This window comes from Carlito syrichta, unplaced genomic scaffold (genome assembly GCF_000164805.1).
Source record: "Carlito syrichta isolate Samal-C Ts95f unplaced genomic scaffold, Tarsius_syrichta-2.0.1 Scaffold303305, whole genome shotgun sequence".
NCBI classification, from domain to species: Eukaryota; Metazoa; Chordata; class Mammalia; order Primates; family Tarsiidae; genus Carlito; species Carlito syrichta.
In genome coordinates this window covers 234051-246534 of record NW_007247401.1, presented here as the reverse complement: position 1 = coordinate 246534, position 12484 = coordinate 234051, and the positions used below count along the sequence as shown (strand labels likewise).

Here is a 12484-nt window from a genome sequence, read left to right as displayed (position 1 = left end):
TGATCACTGTTACAAGGCATGGTTTTGTGCTGCTAGAACACCTCCAATTGGTAAGAGCCAACCAGAAGCCAGCAGTGTTCCAAAATAAACCTCCAGAATGATAGCAGCCACTGCCTGTGTGCCCAGCACTGTGCCAGTTCTTCCGTGGGAACTAAATCATGTGGTGCTCACATCAGCCTATCAAGTAGGTGTGACTCTCCCAGGTTTTTAGAAGATGAAACTAATATTCAGAAAGCTTTGATGACTTGCTCAACATCCCACAGACAAAACTTAACTCCAAATTTGGCTCCAAAATGCACATCTTCCTCTTAACTCTATCCTGATTCACAGTGATTTATCTGAGTTGCTTTGGTTTTTTTGGGGCGGGGGTTGGGAGAGGGAAATGTTGAGCGTAAGGAGTGGGGAATTTGGGCAACGCTTTAAAATGAAATCTATTTTTGTCTTCTGTGATCATGTATCATGATTAATTAAACAAATAAAATTAGTAAGTAAGAAGGTGAATTAATTAAATAAACTTGGGAATTAAAAAGGAAGACACACACGCATGCAATATTATGGCTTATAAATGCTCCTATTGAAAGATCACAGGATCTGACTTTGACACTCATTCCAGAGCTTGATCTGCTCTGTACAGTCATAGATAAAACACAGAGACAACATTCGTAGAACAAAATATATGGTATTTATTAAACATATGTGACATAGGTTATAATATCAAAGTAGAGCATGCATGATTACTCATTCATTTAATAAAAACACAATTGATACTGAAAACATTAAATGATTCGGTTTCCATGACATACAAAATCCTCTTTAAGTTAAAGTGACAAAGAAAAAACAAATCGCAAGTTGAATGAATACAGTGATTTCAGCTGGTCCAGTACAGGCATAAGGCACAAATTAAACCAAAGGAGAAGGGCATCAGAATGAAGCTTGTCTGGACCACATGAATTTCCAACCATGGCTCCCACAACCCTACGCGGATCCTCAGGACCAAAAGGAAAGAGCACTTCTTGGCTAGGAACCCTTTTCTCCAGGTTCAAGTTTTGCCAGGTGCCCATGCTCCCTGCAGACAGACTTCTCTGTACCAGAGAAATGCTGCCTCTAATACTTTTGTGGGTAAACAAAACTCTCAAGCTGTATCAAATGATCCTGGCGTGGGAGAACATGAAATTTCAAATTAATGCCCTTTTCCCTCCCAACTGAAGTCTAGTACAACAGAAAATAAATTGTGAGGGAATTCTCCTGGTAGGATTTCCGTGTCTACATGGAATACAAATGACGATGCAATACAGCAGTGTTATGTTGATTGGGCGGTTGAAATGTAACATTGTAGCTCTCACTCTCTGTCATCTACCCACTCTGCCTTCACTTCACTTCCTGTCTTAGAAGGGATCAGAACCTCTGCAATTTCCATTCTGGCTCATGATGCATGCATGAGGAAATAACAGTCACACTTCCCAGACTTCAAGCCACAGGGTTCCAAGGCCTCTGTCCATCAGCAAAAAGTGCATATCTCCAAGTGCCTAGGTCAGAGTTTTCTTCATGGTTAACTCCAGGACTCTTGTATATGGGGTGTAGTTCCTAGAAGGCATCACAATTTCACGAGTTCTAGATGTTTCACTGAGAAACGAGAAAAGGCAGGTCAGGAATATGAAACAAAGCTCACCATACTCTTCACATGGCAAGACGACTCTAGGAAATGGTATTTAAGCACTTTAAAATAAAAGGCTGTGATAGTATAGTTTAATATTTCATCACTTCATTTAAATGTTACAAAAGGGCCTTGTCATGGACTGTTTGTTTGTGTTTCCCAGAATTCATATGTTGAAATCCTCACACCCAAGGCGATGATGGCATTAGGAGGTGAGGCCTTTGGGAGGTGAGTAGTCATGAGGGTGTAGTCCTCATGAATGAGATTAGTGCCCTTATAAGAAAGGTCCCAGAAAGATCCATTGTCCCTTCTGCTATGTGGGGACACAGTGGGAAGGCGCCATCTATGAACCAGAAAGCAGGCCCTCACCAGACAGCAAATCTGCTAGCACCTTGGTCTTAGACTCTTCAGCCTCCAGTACTGTGAGAAATAAATTTCTTTTGCTTTTAAGCTACTCATATAGCAGCCCAAACAGACAATGACAGGATCATTATTTTTAGCAGTGTTTAATGATTGTGCTAGTCATCAAAGATTCAGAAAAATAGAAGACACATTGAAGGAACTCATAATTTAGTGGGAAAAAATATGTAAATAAGTAATTTTCTTTTTTTCGCTTAGAAAGTATAGCATACTTGTTTTATTTTATTTTTATTTTATTATACAGATGGGGTACTAGTCAGGAATAGGTCCATAAGTAATGTATATATACAGGTGAAGTTTGGGCCTCCTGGTTCCTCCTCACTTTTCCTGGTTAGAATCAGGTACCCTTTGAGTTGTTACATGCCCCCTCCCTCCTTCCCTTCCCTGAAGTGTCCTATGACTGCCATAATTTTCTTTTTGTAAAGAACATTTTCAAGCCAGGAACAGTGGCTCACACCTGTACTCCCAGCACTTTGGGAGGCCGAAGTGGAGGCAAGAGGATTGTCTAGGCCCAGGGGTTCAAGAACAGCCTGGGCAACTTTGCAAGACATCTCTACAATAAATAAAAAAATTAGCCAGGCATGGGGTCACAAGCCTGTAGCTCCAGCTACTTGGAAGGCTGAAATGATCACCTGAGCCCAGCAGGTTGAGGCTGCAGTGGCCGTGAGCATGCCACTGCATCCCAGCCTGGACAGTGAAATGAGACTCCAAAAAAAAGAACAATTTCAAAAGCTTTTAGGGTATAAGTGGTTTTTGGTTACATGGATTAATTGTACAGCATAAATATCATACACTGTGTGAGGTACTCTAATAGAAATGTAAGAGCTATGCTAGAAAGTCTTTGGCTGCCCATTCGGATCTCCTTTCCCCCTTCTGCACCAAGCTCTGTCTCTGGGAAGCTGAGCTGAATATCAGTATCAGTGGGCTCCCTTGCCTCTAGCTTCCAGTCCTTTTTAGCCAAATGGGAGATGGCAGCAGGGGATTAGGGAATGGGAGGAAAGAGAGGTCAGAACATTTGTCCCCTCCCAGCCAGCTGCAGCTTGGTAGTTGGCTGCATCCCTTTACCATAGGCCATAGCTCCAGCTCTTCCCTTGCTCTCTTCTTCTGGCTTTCTCTGACTGCGCCTTGAAGCATAGAGTGGTAAGAGCTTCCACTGTTGCTAGCTCCAGAGCTTGCCACTGTCCCTTGTTTACTTCCCTTAAGGCTCCCAACATTCATAGATTCTCTCCATTTAATTCTCATCAATATTCCCTTCCTGCCAGGATCCTGAGCAATGTAAGAATGAACATATTATGGGCAAACAGAGAGCAACATCAGGAACTTGACATCTGAAAATGTGTACAGAGAAGGTGAATCTTGAAGGATGCCTGGCATTTAACAAGTGGGCAAAAAGGGGATGGGAATTCCAGGAAGAAGAGATTGTACATACAAAGGCAAAGAGGGGTGAAAGCACAATTTGCGGATGTAGATCGGTGACATGTTTGGTACAGCTGGAGCAAAGAGCTCATAAAAGTGGCAGAAGTAAGGCTAGCTGGAGAAGGGTGCTGTGTGCCTGGCTAAGGAGTTCAGAAGGGGACAGGGAACTATGACAGGTTTTAAGGGGGGGGCATGAAATACTCATATTTTTACTGTAGAAAGATTCCTCTGGTACTGATGAGAGTTGACTACAGGGAGATTAGTCTGGAGGCAGAAGATCAATTAGGAAATTCTTGCTACTTAGGAGGTGAAAGACAGACAATGAGAACTTGAATTATGATGGCACACTGAAAGGGAAGTAGTACGAAAGGGAAGTAGTACGAGATATTTGGAAGGTTGAACTATCAGGATTTGGTGACTAAGATAGAAACATATACCATTTGTTTTTCTTCCTGGATACGTGGCTCAACTACATTTGCCCACCTCCCTTGCAATTAGGTGGGTCATGTGACTACATAGGCAGAAATGATTTCTACTACTTCCAGGTTTAACTCGTAAAAACCTTCTACACAATCCTCCACATGCTCTCTCTTCTTTTTTTTTCAGAGGATAGAGTGGAGGATCCAGGAAGACTCCCAAAGCCCAGGCAGGGTCACTAGATGGAAGAATCCTGGGTTCTTGAATGACTATATGGAACAAAGCCCATACCAACCTGTCTTGGACTGTGATGTGAGAAATTAATTGTTATTGTGTTGAGCCACTGAGGTTTGTGGGTTGTTTCATATAGCAGCTGCATTCCTTATCCTAACTAATGCAATGACAAAATGCATATATAAAACATAAGAGTCAACTCCCTTTCCCATAACCTCTCATGTCCGGTAATTCACTAAGTGGTACAGGGTGCATTAAAATAGTGTGTGGGTAGGTTGGTAGAGTATTTTAAACTTTCCCTATCTCCCCCAAGAAAGTCAATATGTCTTCTCCATGCTCCCCTCCCCCTATCTTATATATGCCTTGAAAATCATTTTTATACAGGCTTCTGACACATTGGAAGCATCTTATTGTACCTATTGTCTCCACTGCTCGGTATAATTTATTCAAGGGTGAGAAAACCACATCTTCATCATCCGTATGACCCCAGCAGCTCACACAGGCTTGGCACGGAGCTATTACTCCATATATGGATGAAGAAGAAAACCATAGATTGAGGGAATTTCAATGAGTGAGTGGCCACAGTGTCACCTGCCACAGGGAGCAATCCATGAGACCTGGCAATTCAGGATTCCCCAGCGATCTGACCAGGAAGTTTAGTGAGTGCCAGAGGCAGACGCCAGATGGTGATTTGTGCCAACTCCTGTGAAAATTCCACATAACAGAAATGGTCTCTGGTGACAATATCCTAAAAGCCCATAAAATACAAAAATATTTATAAAGGTGAACCTTCTGGGTTTCAAAAACAGGCTCTCATGTCCCAAACTTTCAAAAAAAAAGTAGGGTATTTTATTTAGTTGATCACTAGGAAACAACAGGATTTTCAGAACACAAATAATCTCAACCACAAAACTGGAACTTAACCATATTCTTTCACACATTTAAGCTATTGCTAACCTTTCATTAATCCATAAAAGGGCAGTTCCCCTGAGGGAAGCAACAACAGAATCAGCAAATGAAGCTTTGACAAAAACTAATTTGTGTTCTGGTCTTTGTAACAGAAATATACAAATGCAAGCATTTTTAAAGCACATACTACGCGCTGGACACTTATGACCATGGGGAATATTTTTCATCAACTTGTACCTATTAAGCCATAATTTATGACTTTGCTGGAAACTAAGTTTCACTAATGGGCAGGAGAAAGAAAAGTCTCTTTTCTTTTGGATTTTTATTTTTCACTTTTCTTTGTAAATGAAGGCTAGATGACCTGAACTTGTTCTCAATAGCTTTAATTAACATATTTCAAACATTTCAAAGCATCCTGAGTCTTTTTTTTTTAAAGAAGGTATGCAAAAGGCCCTCACAATGAGGTCCCCTCACCTTTTCCCTCGCTTCTTACTCTATGGTGAGGTCCTTGCTCATTAGAAAATCTGAAGATTAAATTAAGGAGGAGAAGAATTTGAGGAGGAACCAGAGGCAGAGAGACAATACTGAATAGACTTGACATACGGCAAGACCAGCCTCAGGCAGGCTGGCGGCAAGAGGAATGGGGAGATATGAGGCAAGTCACGAGTGAGGGAGTCTGGGAGCAAAATAATTTCATGGCACAGAAGCAACTACAGTACATTGAACTTAGGCCTCTGGGAATCAACAGAAATATGAAATTGTGGTACTGACGCTGGGCACTCTGTCTGTTATCTCAGTAATCCTTCTTAGCAAGCTTCTGAGGAGATTACCACCACCATCTCCTTTTTTCAAGGTGAGGAAACTGAGACTCAGAGAGGTCATGAATTTGCCAAAGCTACAGATGTAGCAGGAGGCAGACACAGGACCCAAACCCAGGTCTAACTTCCAAGTCAGTATTCTTAACCATTCCTAAGAGGATTGACTGAAGAAAAAGATGCACTCAACTATGCAATGGTGAGTGTGAACATCAAGCAGACACCGGCTGGGAGTGCCCAGCAGGCTGTGGGAATGAGGACATAAATTCAAGAGAAGGGCTTGCATTTCCTTGTGACTCAGCCACAAAAAGGACAGGTGAAGCTGTGAGACTGGATGCAATCTTGGCAGAACTCCTGGAGCCAAGATAGAACCATGAACCATGGGAACTTCACGATGAGGCTCTTGGAGGAAGAAGAGGGGCCATCCAAGAAGATGGAGAAGGCCTTGCCGGGGAGGTCAGGAATGAACCAGGAGAGAAAAGTCCTACAAGGGTGAGAAGCAGGCTTAAGAATCCTCACTTTCTGCTTAGGAAAGATTGTAAAATGCTATGGGGAGATGACTCCATTCAACAAGCATTGACTGAGTCCCTACCATGGGCCAGGCACTGTACTAAAGAAGTCCTGGGGAAACTGCAATTAGTGAAATGGATTTAAAAAAAAAAAAAATCCTTGCCTTTGTGGAGCTTACATTCCAGTGAGAAGAGAGAGAAGTAAACATTAAGTGAAATACAAGCAGGAATCAATTCATCCAAGGCCTTTATTAAATAAATAAACACGTGATAATACAGAACAGCTGCCTCAGTTCCCCACTCATATACCTTTCCTTCGTTCTCCCAACAAATGTTCATTGAGCATCAACTAAATGCAATTTCTTTTAGCCAGATAAAAACAGAGAGAGAACAGTTCTACGTGTGAGTAAAATGCTATCAGCAGCAGTACAGCATATAACACTTGCAGTTATAAGGATGAGCAGGTAGAAGATGCCAAACTACTCTACAAAGAAGCAAGTGCCCGGTGCGTGGGTCTCAGATCTGATAGAAACCTTATCAGTCACTGGGTCTTCCAGTATCTTATGCAGTGTCTAGAGGGTTTCAAACTGCTGACTGTTTAACTGAAGAGCCTGACACATACTGAAACACTATACACTTAAGCAGGCTACCAATCCATTTTGCAAAATCAATAATTACCACCAAAAAAAAAAAACTAAGTTAATTTAAATGTCTTAGCATATGCAAATTCATGTATATTTGATACTGTGCTTTACATGTAAAATCAGAGTTTGGGTTTAGTTGATAGCCAAATTAATTTAGCTACTATTTATTAAGTGCCTAAATTGGGTCAAGTTATCATGCTAAATACCTTATATAAATGTTTTCACTTAATCCTCATAGCAACCTGATGAGATTTGATATCATTTGCACTCCCACTTTAAAGATGAGACAGTTGAGGCTTTAGGGAGATGAAGTCACTTGCCCAAGACTGTGCTCAGCTAGCAATTGGCTGGGCAGGGAACCCAGGCAGCCTGAGACTCCTTGGCTGGACCACACAGATGAGGTCTTTGTGGAAGAACAGGGAGTAATAACAAAACAATTCTGCATAATTAAGGCTTAATTCAATACTTTCGTTGACCTAAAATATTCTGGAGGAAGCTATTTAAAAAATATTCTGGAAAGTACTATGGGATCTTTTATCGATTAGATGCAAATTTGAAATCCAAGTATGAACCAGGAATTTTGTTAGAACATACACAACACCATTTAGCAACTCCTCTGTTTATTATGTATTCTCAAGCTACAAATATACTGCACCAAGGCTCAAGGAGGCCTGGTTCCAGTCCTGGCTGTGTGGCCTCTGGAAAATCACTTTGTCTCTCTGGGCCTCTATTTTGTGAACTATAAAACATGGGGATTAACTAGATTAGAGGTTCCAATTTGTTTTTGACCACAGAGATCTTTATTCAAACAAAATCTTACTTGAAGCCCAACATACAAAACAGACTAAAAGCTGACTTTCTCAGGATGTTTTGGAGGAGGAAGGGGGGGGTCTCACAAAGCTCCTCAGCAACTCTCCTCATCCCCCAGGGCATCCCGAGGCCTCTCCAGGAGCCCCAGCTCAGAGTCAGGCTATTCTGAGAAGCACAGGTGGAGATTCCTACCCCAAGTTATCTCTAAAGACCCCATCTCCTCACCACCCAGACCTGCCTGGCGCCTGTCACATAGTAGGCACTTAATAAATATTTGTGAGGAGACGAATGAAATATTATTCTGCCTTTCGGAAATGCGGATATGTAGTTTTCATTTCCTCTGCCGATTGACCTAGGTAGTTAAACTGCTAAGATGGATCCTGGGGGAAACCAAATGTTACATTTATGGAAAAGCTGCTTTTAGATACTGAAGTGGCTTCCAAGTTCACCATGGCCATAAGTTAAGGGTCTGTCAGCACTTCCATTATGAAAACCGCTTTGTGGTTTCATAACTTAGCCATAAAAGTTTGCTTCGGGCGATACTTGGGCATACAAATTGAAAAGCTTGTTTTAAGCCAAAATGTGGGAATTAGAAAACAAACAACTTATTAGTTTCAGACATACTTTCGTACCCGTCTTAGCCAAGCAAGATTTATTATGTGGGCAATTAGAGTGGACTAAGCCACTCAGCTTTTGAAAAATAAAAAAGGGGGGAAATGGCCAAATTATTCATATTTCAAAAGGGATCCCTGAACATGATCGATCATTCTCTTTGGGTATGTTTTCATCACATACTTTGTACCACACATTGATGAGATCCGGAGTCTATTTATATATTTTCTTTTTTTGGGTCAACATTTTCAGTTAATTATATCAGAATGCTAAAAATGTCTTATTTTTTTTTACCAGAAAGCAAACAATGTAAATGAGGACACTGTCAAAGAAAAAACTTAATGCTGCTTTTGGTAAACTTGAGAATGGCAAGTAGTACATTCTAATTAAAAAAAAAAAAAAAAAAGACGTCCAGGCTCAGTGGCTCAGCCTATAATCCCGCGCTTTGGGAGGCTGAGGTGAGTGGATTGCCTGAGCCCGCGGGTTCGAGACTCGCCTGGGCAACTTGGCGAGACCTCATCTCTACAATAAATCAAAAATTAGCCGGGTATGGTAGCACACGCCTGGCTACTTGGAAGGCTGAGGCAGAAGGATCGCCGGAGCCCAGCAGGTCTAAGCCCAGCCACTGAACTCCAGTCTGGGCAACAGAGTGAGACTCCAACTCAAAAAAAAAAAGACAATATCAGTAGTGAATAAAAATCAATAAGGTAGGGAAATGAGGCCTTATTATACAATGTTAGAGCTGGTAGAGACCTAACAAGTCATCTGGTCAAACCACTGACTTTGCAGATCAGGAAACTGAAGCCTCAATGAAGAAAGATTTCTCTGAAGCCATCCTGCCACTGGCGGATGGGACTAGAACCAGGTGTCTCATATCCCAACATAGTGATTGGCTCATCGCTATTTCCCACCAGATGTTACCATTCAAGATTCCAGGATTCGGCATTTTTCTGAACTACTATGTCTATCATAGCACACAAAAATGACCCTGCTCGCATAAGAATCCACCCTCCTGCACACAGAACACTAAGCGTTTGTGACTTAGATTACCTAAATCCTAAATCACATGTCATTGGCATCCTTGTTGTAAACCTACTGTATGTCCTCTTTAGGCCAGGCACAGTTGTAAGGACCTAGAAATGGTGAGTGAGTCACCGCAGGCAGGATCCCGGGTCATTGGTCCTAATTTCACTAGGGAGAGATACAGGCAAGGAAGCAGCTTAACAATGAATGGGTCAGTCCTCGAACTCAGGAATGCAACTGAGCAAACCAAGTTATAGTTATCACATATCTGCTGATGACTTACGCAAATCAGTTATTCACTGGCCAGATCTAGTGTTTGACAAAACCCTATCACAGTACTGAGGAAGAGATGAATTTTGTTCAAGGTTTAGACTCTCCTTCTTCCATCACTAAAGCAGTTTGCACTCCCCTCTCACACTATTATAAATATCTGAATACATATTTGTCTCTCCCTTCAGACTGTACTCTAGGTTAGGAACCAAATCTCATTCTTCCATGTGTCATATAACTATCTGGCACAGGGAAGGCACTCAACAGCTGTGTGCTGAATGAATGAAGGAAGGAAGGAAGGAAAGAACAAATGCATGCACTCACTGACAGGGCCAGTCTCTCTCTGAAGTGGCTTCCCTGGTCTCTTCTTCACCATCCCCTCCACCCTGCACGATGCCCCTGCTCCCACTGTAACCAACCAGTCTGACCCTCTGCAGCCACCACTTAGCTTCACAGAAACATTTTTCATAGGAAGAATGCGATTCTGCTAAGAACAGCCCAGTAAAGTATTTTTCTCAAGTCAAAGTGGAATCTGAGTAAGAAAAACAGGAAATTCCTAAATACCTGGGTAGAAGATCACAGCCCACTCCAATCTCTCTGGTTTCCACTTCAGTCTTGGCCTGGGTTTCTATTAAGTAGTCCAACCTGCTTTGCAGTTCATTATTCTAGAGATGAGAGGAAAAGTACTTTTAGTAAGTCAAATATGTTCTCCCACAAATATGTACGATACAATTTACACAAATTATCTGATTGTCCCTCTCTCCCGTGACATGAACAACTATCAAAATGTATTTATTGAGGATTTCTTACACAGTAGGTATGGAAGAACTATATTGATTGAATTCGTATAGCTTTCTGTGCATGTACCTACATGTGCATCCAATTTTATAAAAATCAAAACAAACAAAATAAACTACTATATGCTATAATCATCTTTTCTTTCAGTCGGCAATTTGCTGTAGATATCTTTCCATGTTTATTAATTTTCCTTTTATGTCAACAAACTATTTTAATTGGTTCACAGAATTCCACTATATGAATACATTATTTATTTAACTAGTCTCTTATTGATGGCATTTGGATATTTATCACTTTTTTTGGCCATTAAAAGTAAGGTACAGTTCAACTTTTAACACCCCCTCATTAAACTATAAAATGAGTAAGTCTATTAATTTAATTTAGTGGGAAATACCTCTATAACTTAATAATTAGTATTTCATAGGTGTGGAAAATCCAGAATCTCACACATATAAAGTAGAACAAGCTCCTTGGGACTAAAATTAGCATTCTAAATGGTCTTTTTCAGGCGAGAGCCAAACATTACATAGGTTGAAGATTAGATGCTCAGGAACTGAAAATTTGTCCTGTGGGAGAAATGAAGGACAAAGAAGCAAGAGAGTTGAGGATATTGAAATGAAAACAGATGAAGTGCTGGTGCCTGAAATCTAAAGGCCAAAGACAAAAAATTCAGCAAGAGGTTTAACAGTGGCTATCTCTGTATATTGAGATTTTTGGATGCTTTTAAAAAAGTACTTCTATGTATTTTTTCTGTAATACTAAACTACATTTTCATGAGGCAATGATCATATTTATCCACCTGGCTGTATTCTTGAATTGCAGCATGTAGGAGATACAAGGTAAATATCTACTGAATAAATAAATATATAAATGCAGTCAGGCACAGTGGCTCATGCCCGTAACCCCAGCACTTTGGGGGCTGAGACGGGAGGATTGCCTGAGTCCAGGAGTTCAAGACCAGCCTAGGCAAAACCCTATCTCTATGAACACAAACAAACAAACAAACAAAAATCAATAAATTGGCCAAGCTTGGTGGCACACATCTGTAGTCCCTGCTACTCAGGAGGCTGAGGCAGGAGGATCGCCTGAGCCCAGGAGGTCAAGGCTGCAGTGAGCCATGATCATGCCACTGCACTCCAGTCTGGGTGACAGAGTGAGATTATCTAAAATAAATGTTTTTCCAAAAGCATGTTATTTTCATAAATAGAAAAAAACTAAAGCATCTGTCTTCTTTTTAAGTCGGAGCTGAAGCTGAGGCACTATTCTAAGACACTAGATAACACATGAATGTCTAACGGTTCTATGGAAACAGAAGCTCATTTATTTTGAAAGAAAGAGCTCAGTAGCTCCTGCTCTGAAGGGGTGATACCAGGAGCAAAGCAGTAGTTGTTGTGCAGATCCATGTTCTGTGGATCTCCTCTGATAACTAGGAGATGGCGTAAAAGAAAAGAATGTGTTCCAGATTCCCTAGCAGCTGATAATCCATGACAGATCTATGGGTTCTATATCTATCACCTGATCCTAGGTATAGAAGAATGGTGCTGGCTTACTGCCAAGGGTCATCAACATTTAAACACACACACACACACACACACACACACACACACACACACCCCTTCCCAGGCAATATCTGAACTCTACCATTCACAAGAAAAGAGAAAGCCAGAACAGGCCTGCCCTTGCCCTTGCTGGGAACTCCAGCAATCCCACCTAAAGACTTTAGTCATTAGAAGTGCACAGATTGCTGGGTCTAGTATCTGTAGTGAAGGGGCACAAATGACAAGGTTAGAAAATATGTCCCAGGTGGCACAAGTGAACAGTAGCCAAGTGACCCAAAATCCTTTGTTCTATTTTTGGGAACTCTGTGTGTGCACATCAGACACTCACAGAAGCACAGAAATGAAAAATGTATACTCATGAAAATTTAATGCAACCAGGAGAAACATTATTGGG

The 12484-nt window shown here is 41.2% G+C and overlaps 1 protein-coding gene across 2 annotated transcripts in view; it reads right to left on the bottom strand.

Annotated features, from left to right (window-relative positions):
• Positions 1 to 662: 662 nt before the first annotated feature.
• MYZAP (myocardial zonula adherens protein) overlaps positions 663 to 12484 on the bottom strand; it is a 96680-nt gene continuing 84858 nt past the window's right edge. The window contains exons 12-13 of one of the 2 annotated variants that reach the window (XM_008058342.2): positions 10298 to 10398; positions 663 to 1623 (exon numbers count right to left, since the gene is read on the bottom strand). In XM_008058342.2, coding sequence (XP_008056533.1) covers positions 1527 to 1623; positions 10298 to 10398 — 198 coding nt within the window. In that variant the 3' untranslated portion in view covers positions 663 to 1526. The remainder of the gene's footprint in view (positions 1624 to 10297; positions 10399 to 12484) is intronic. The other variant, XM_008058343.2, reaches the window with a different exon arrangement.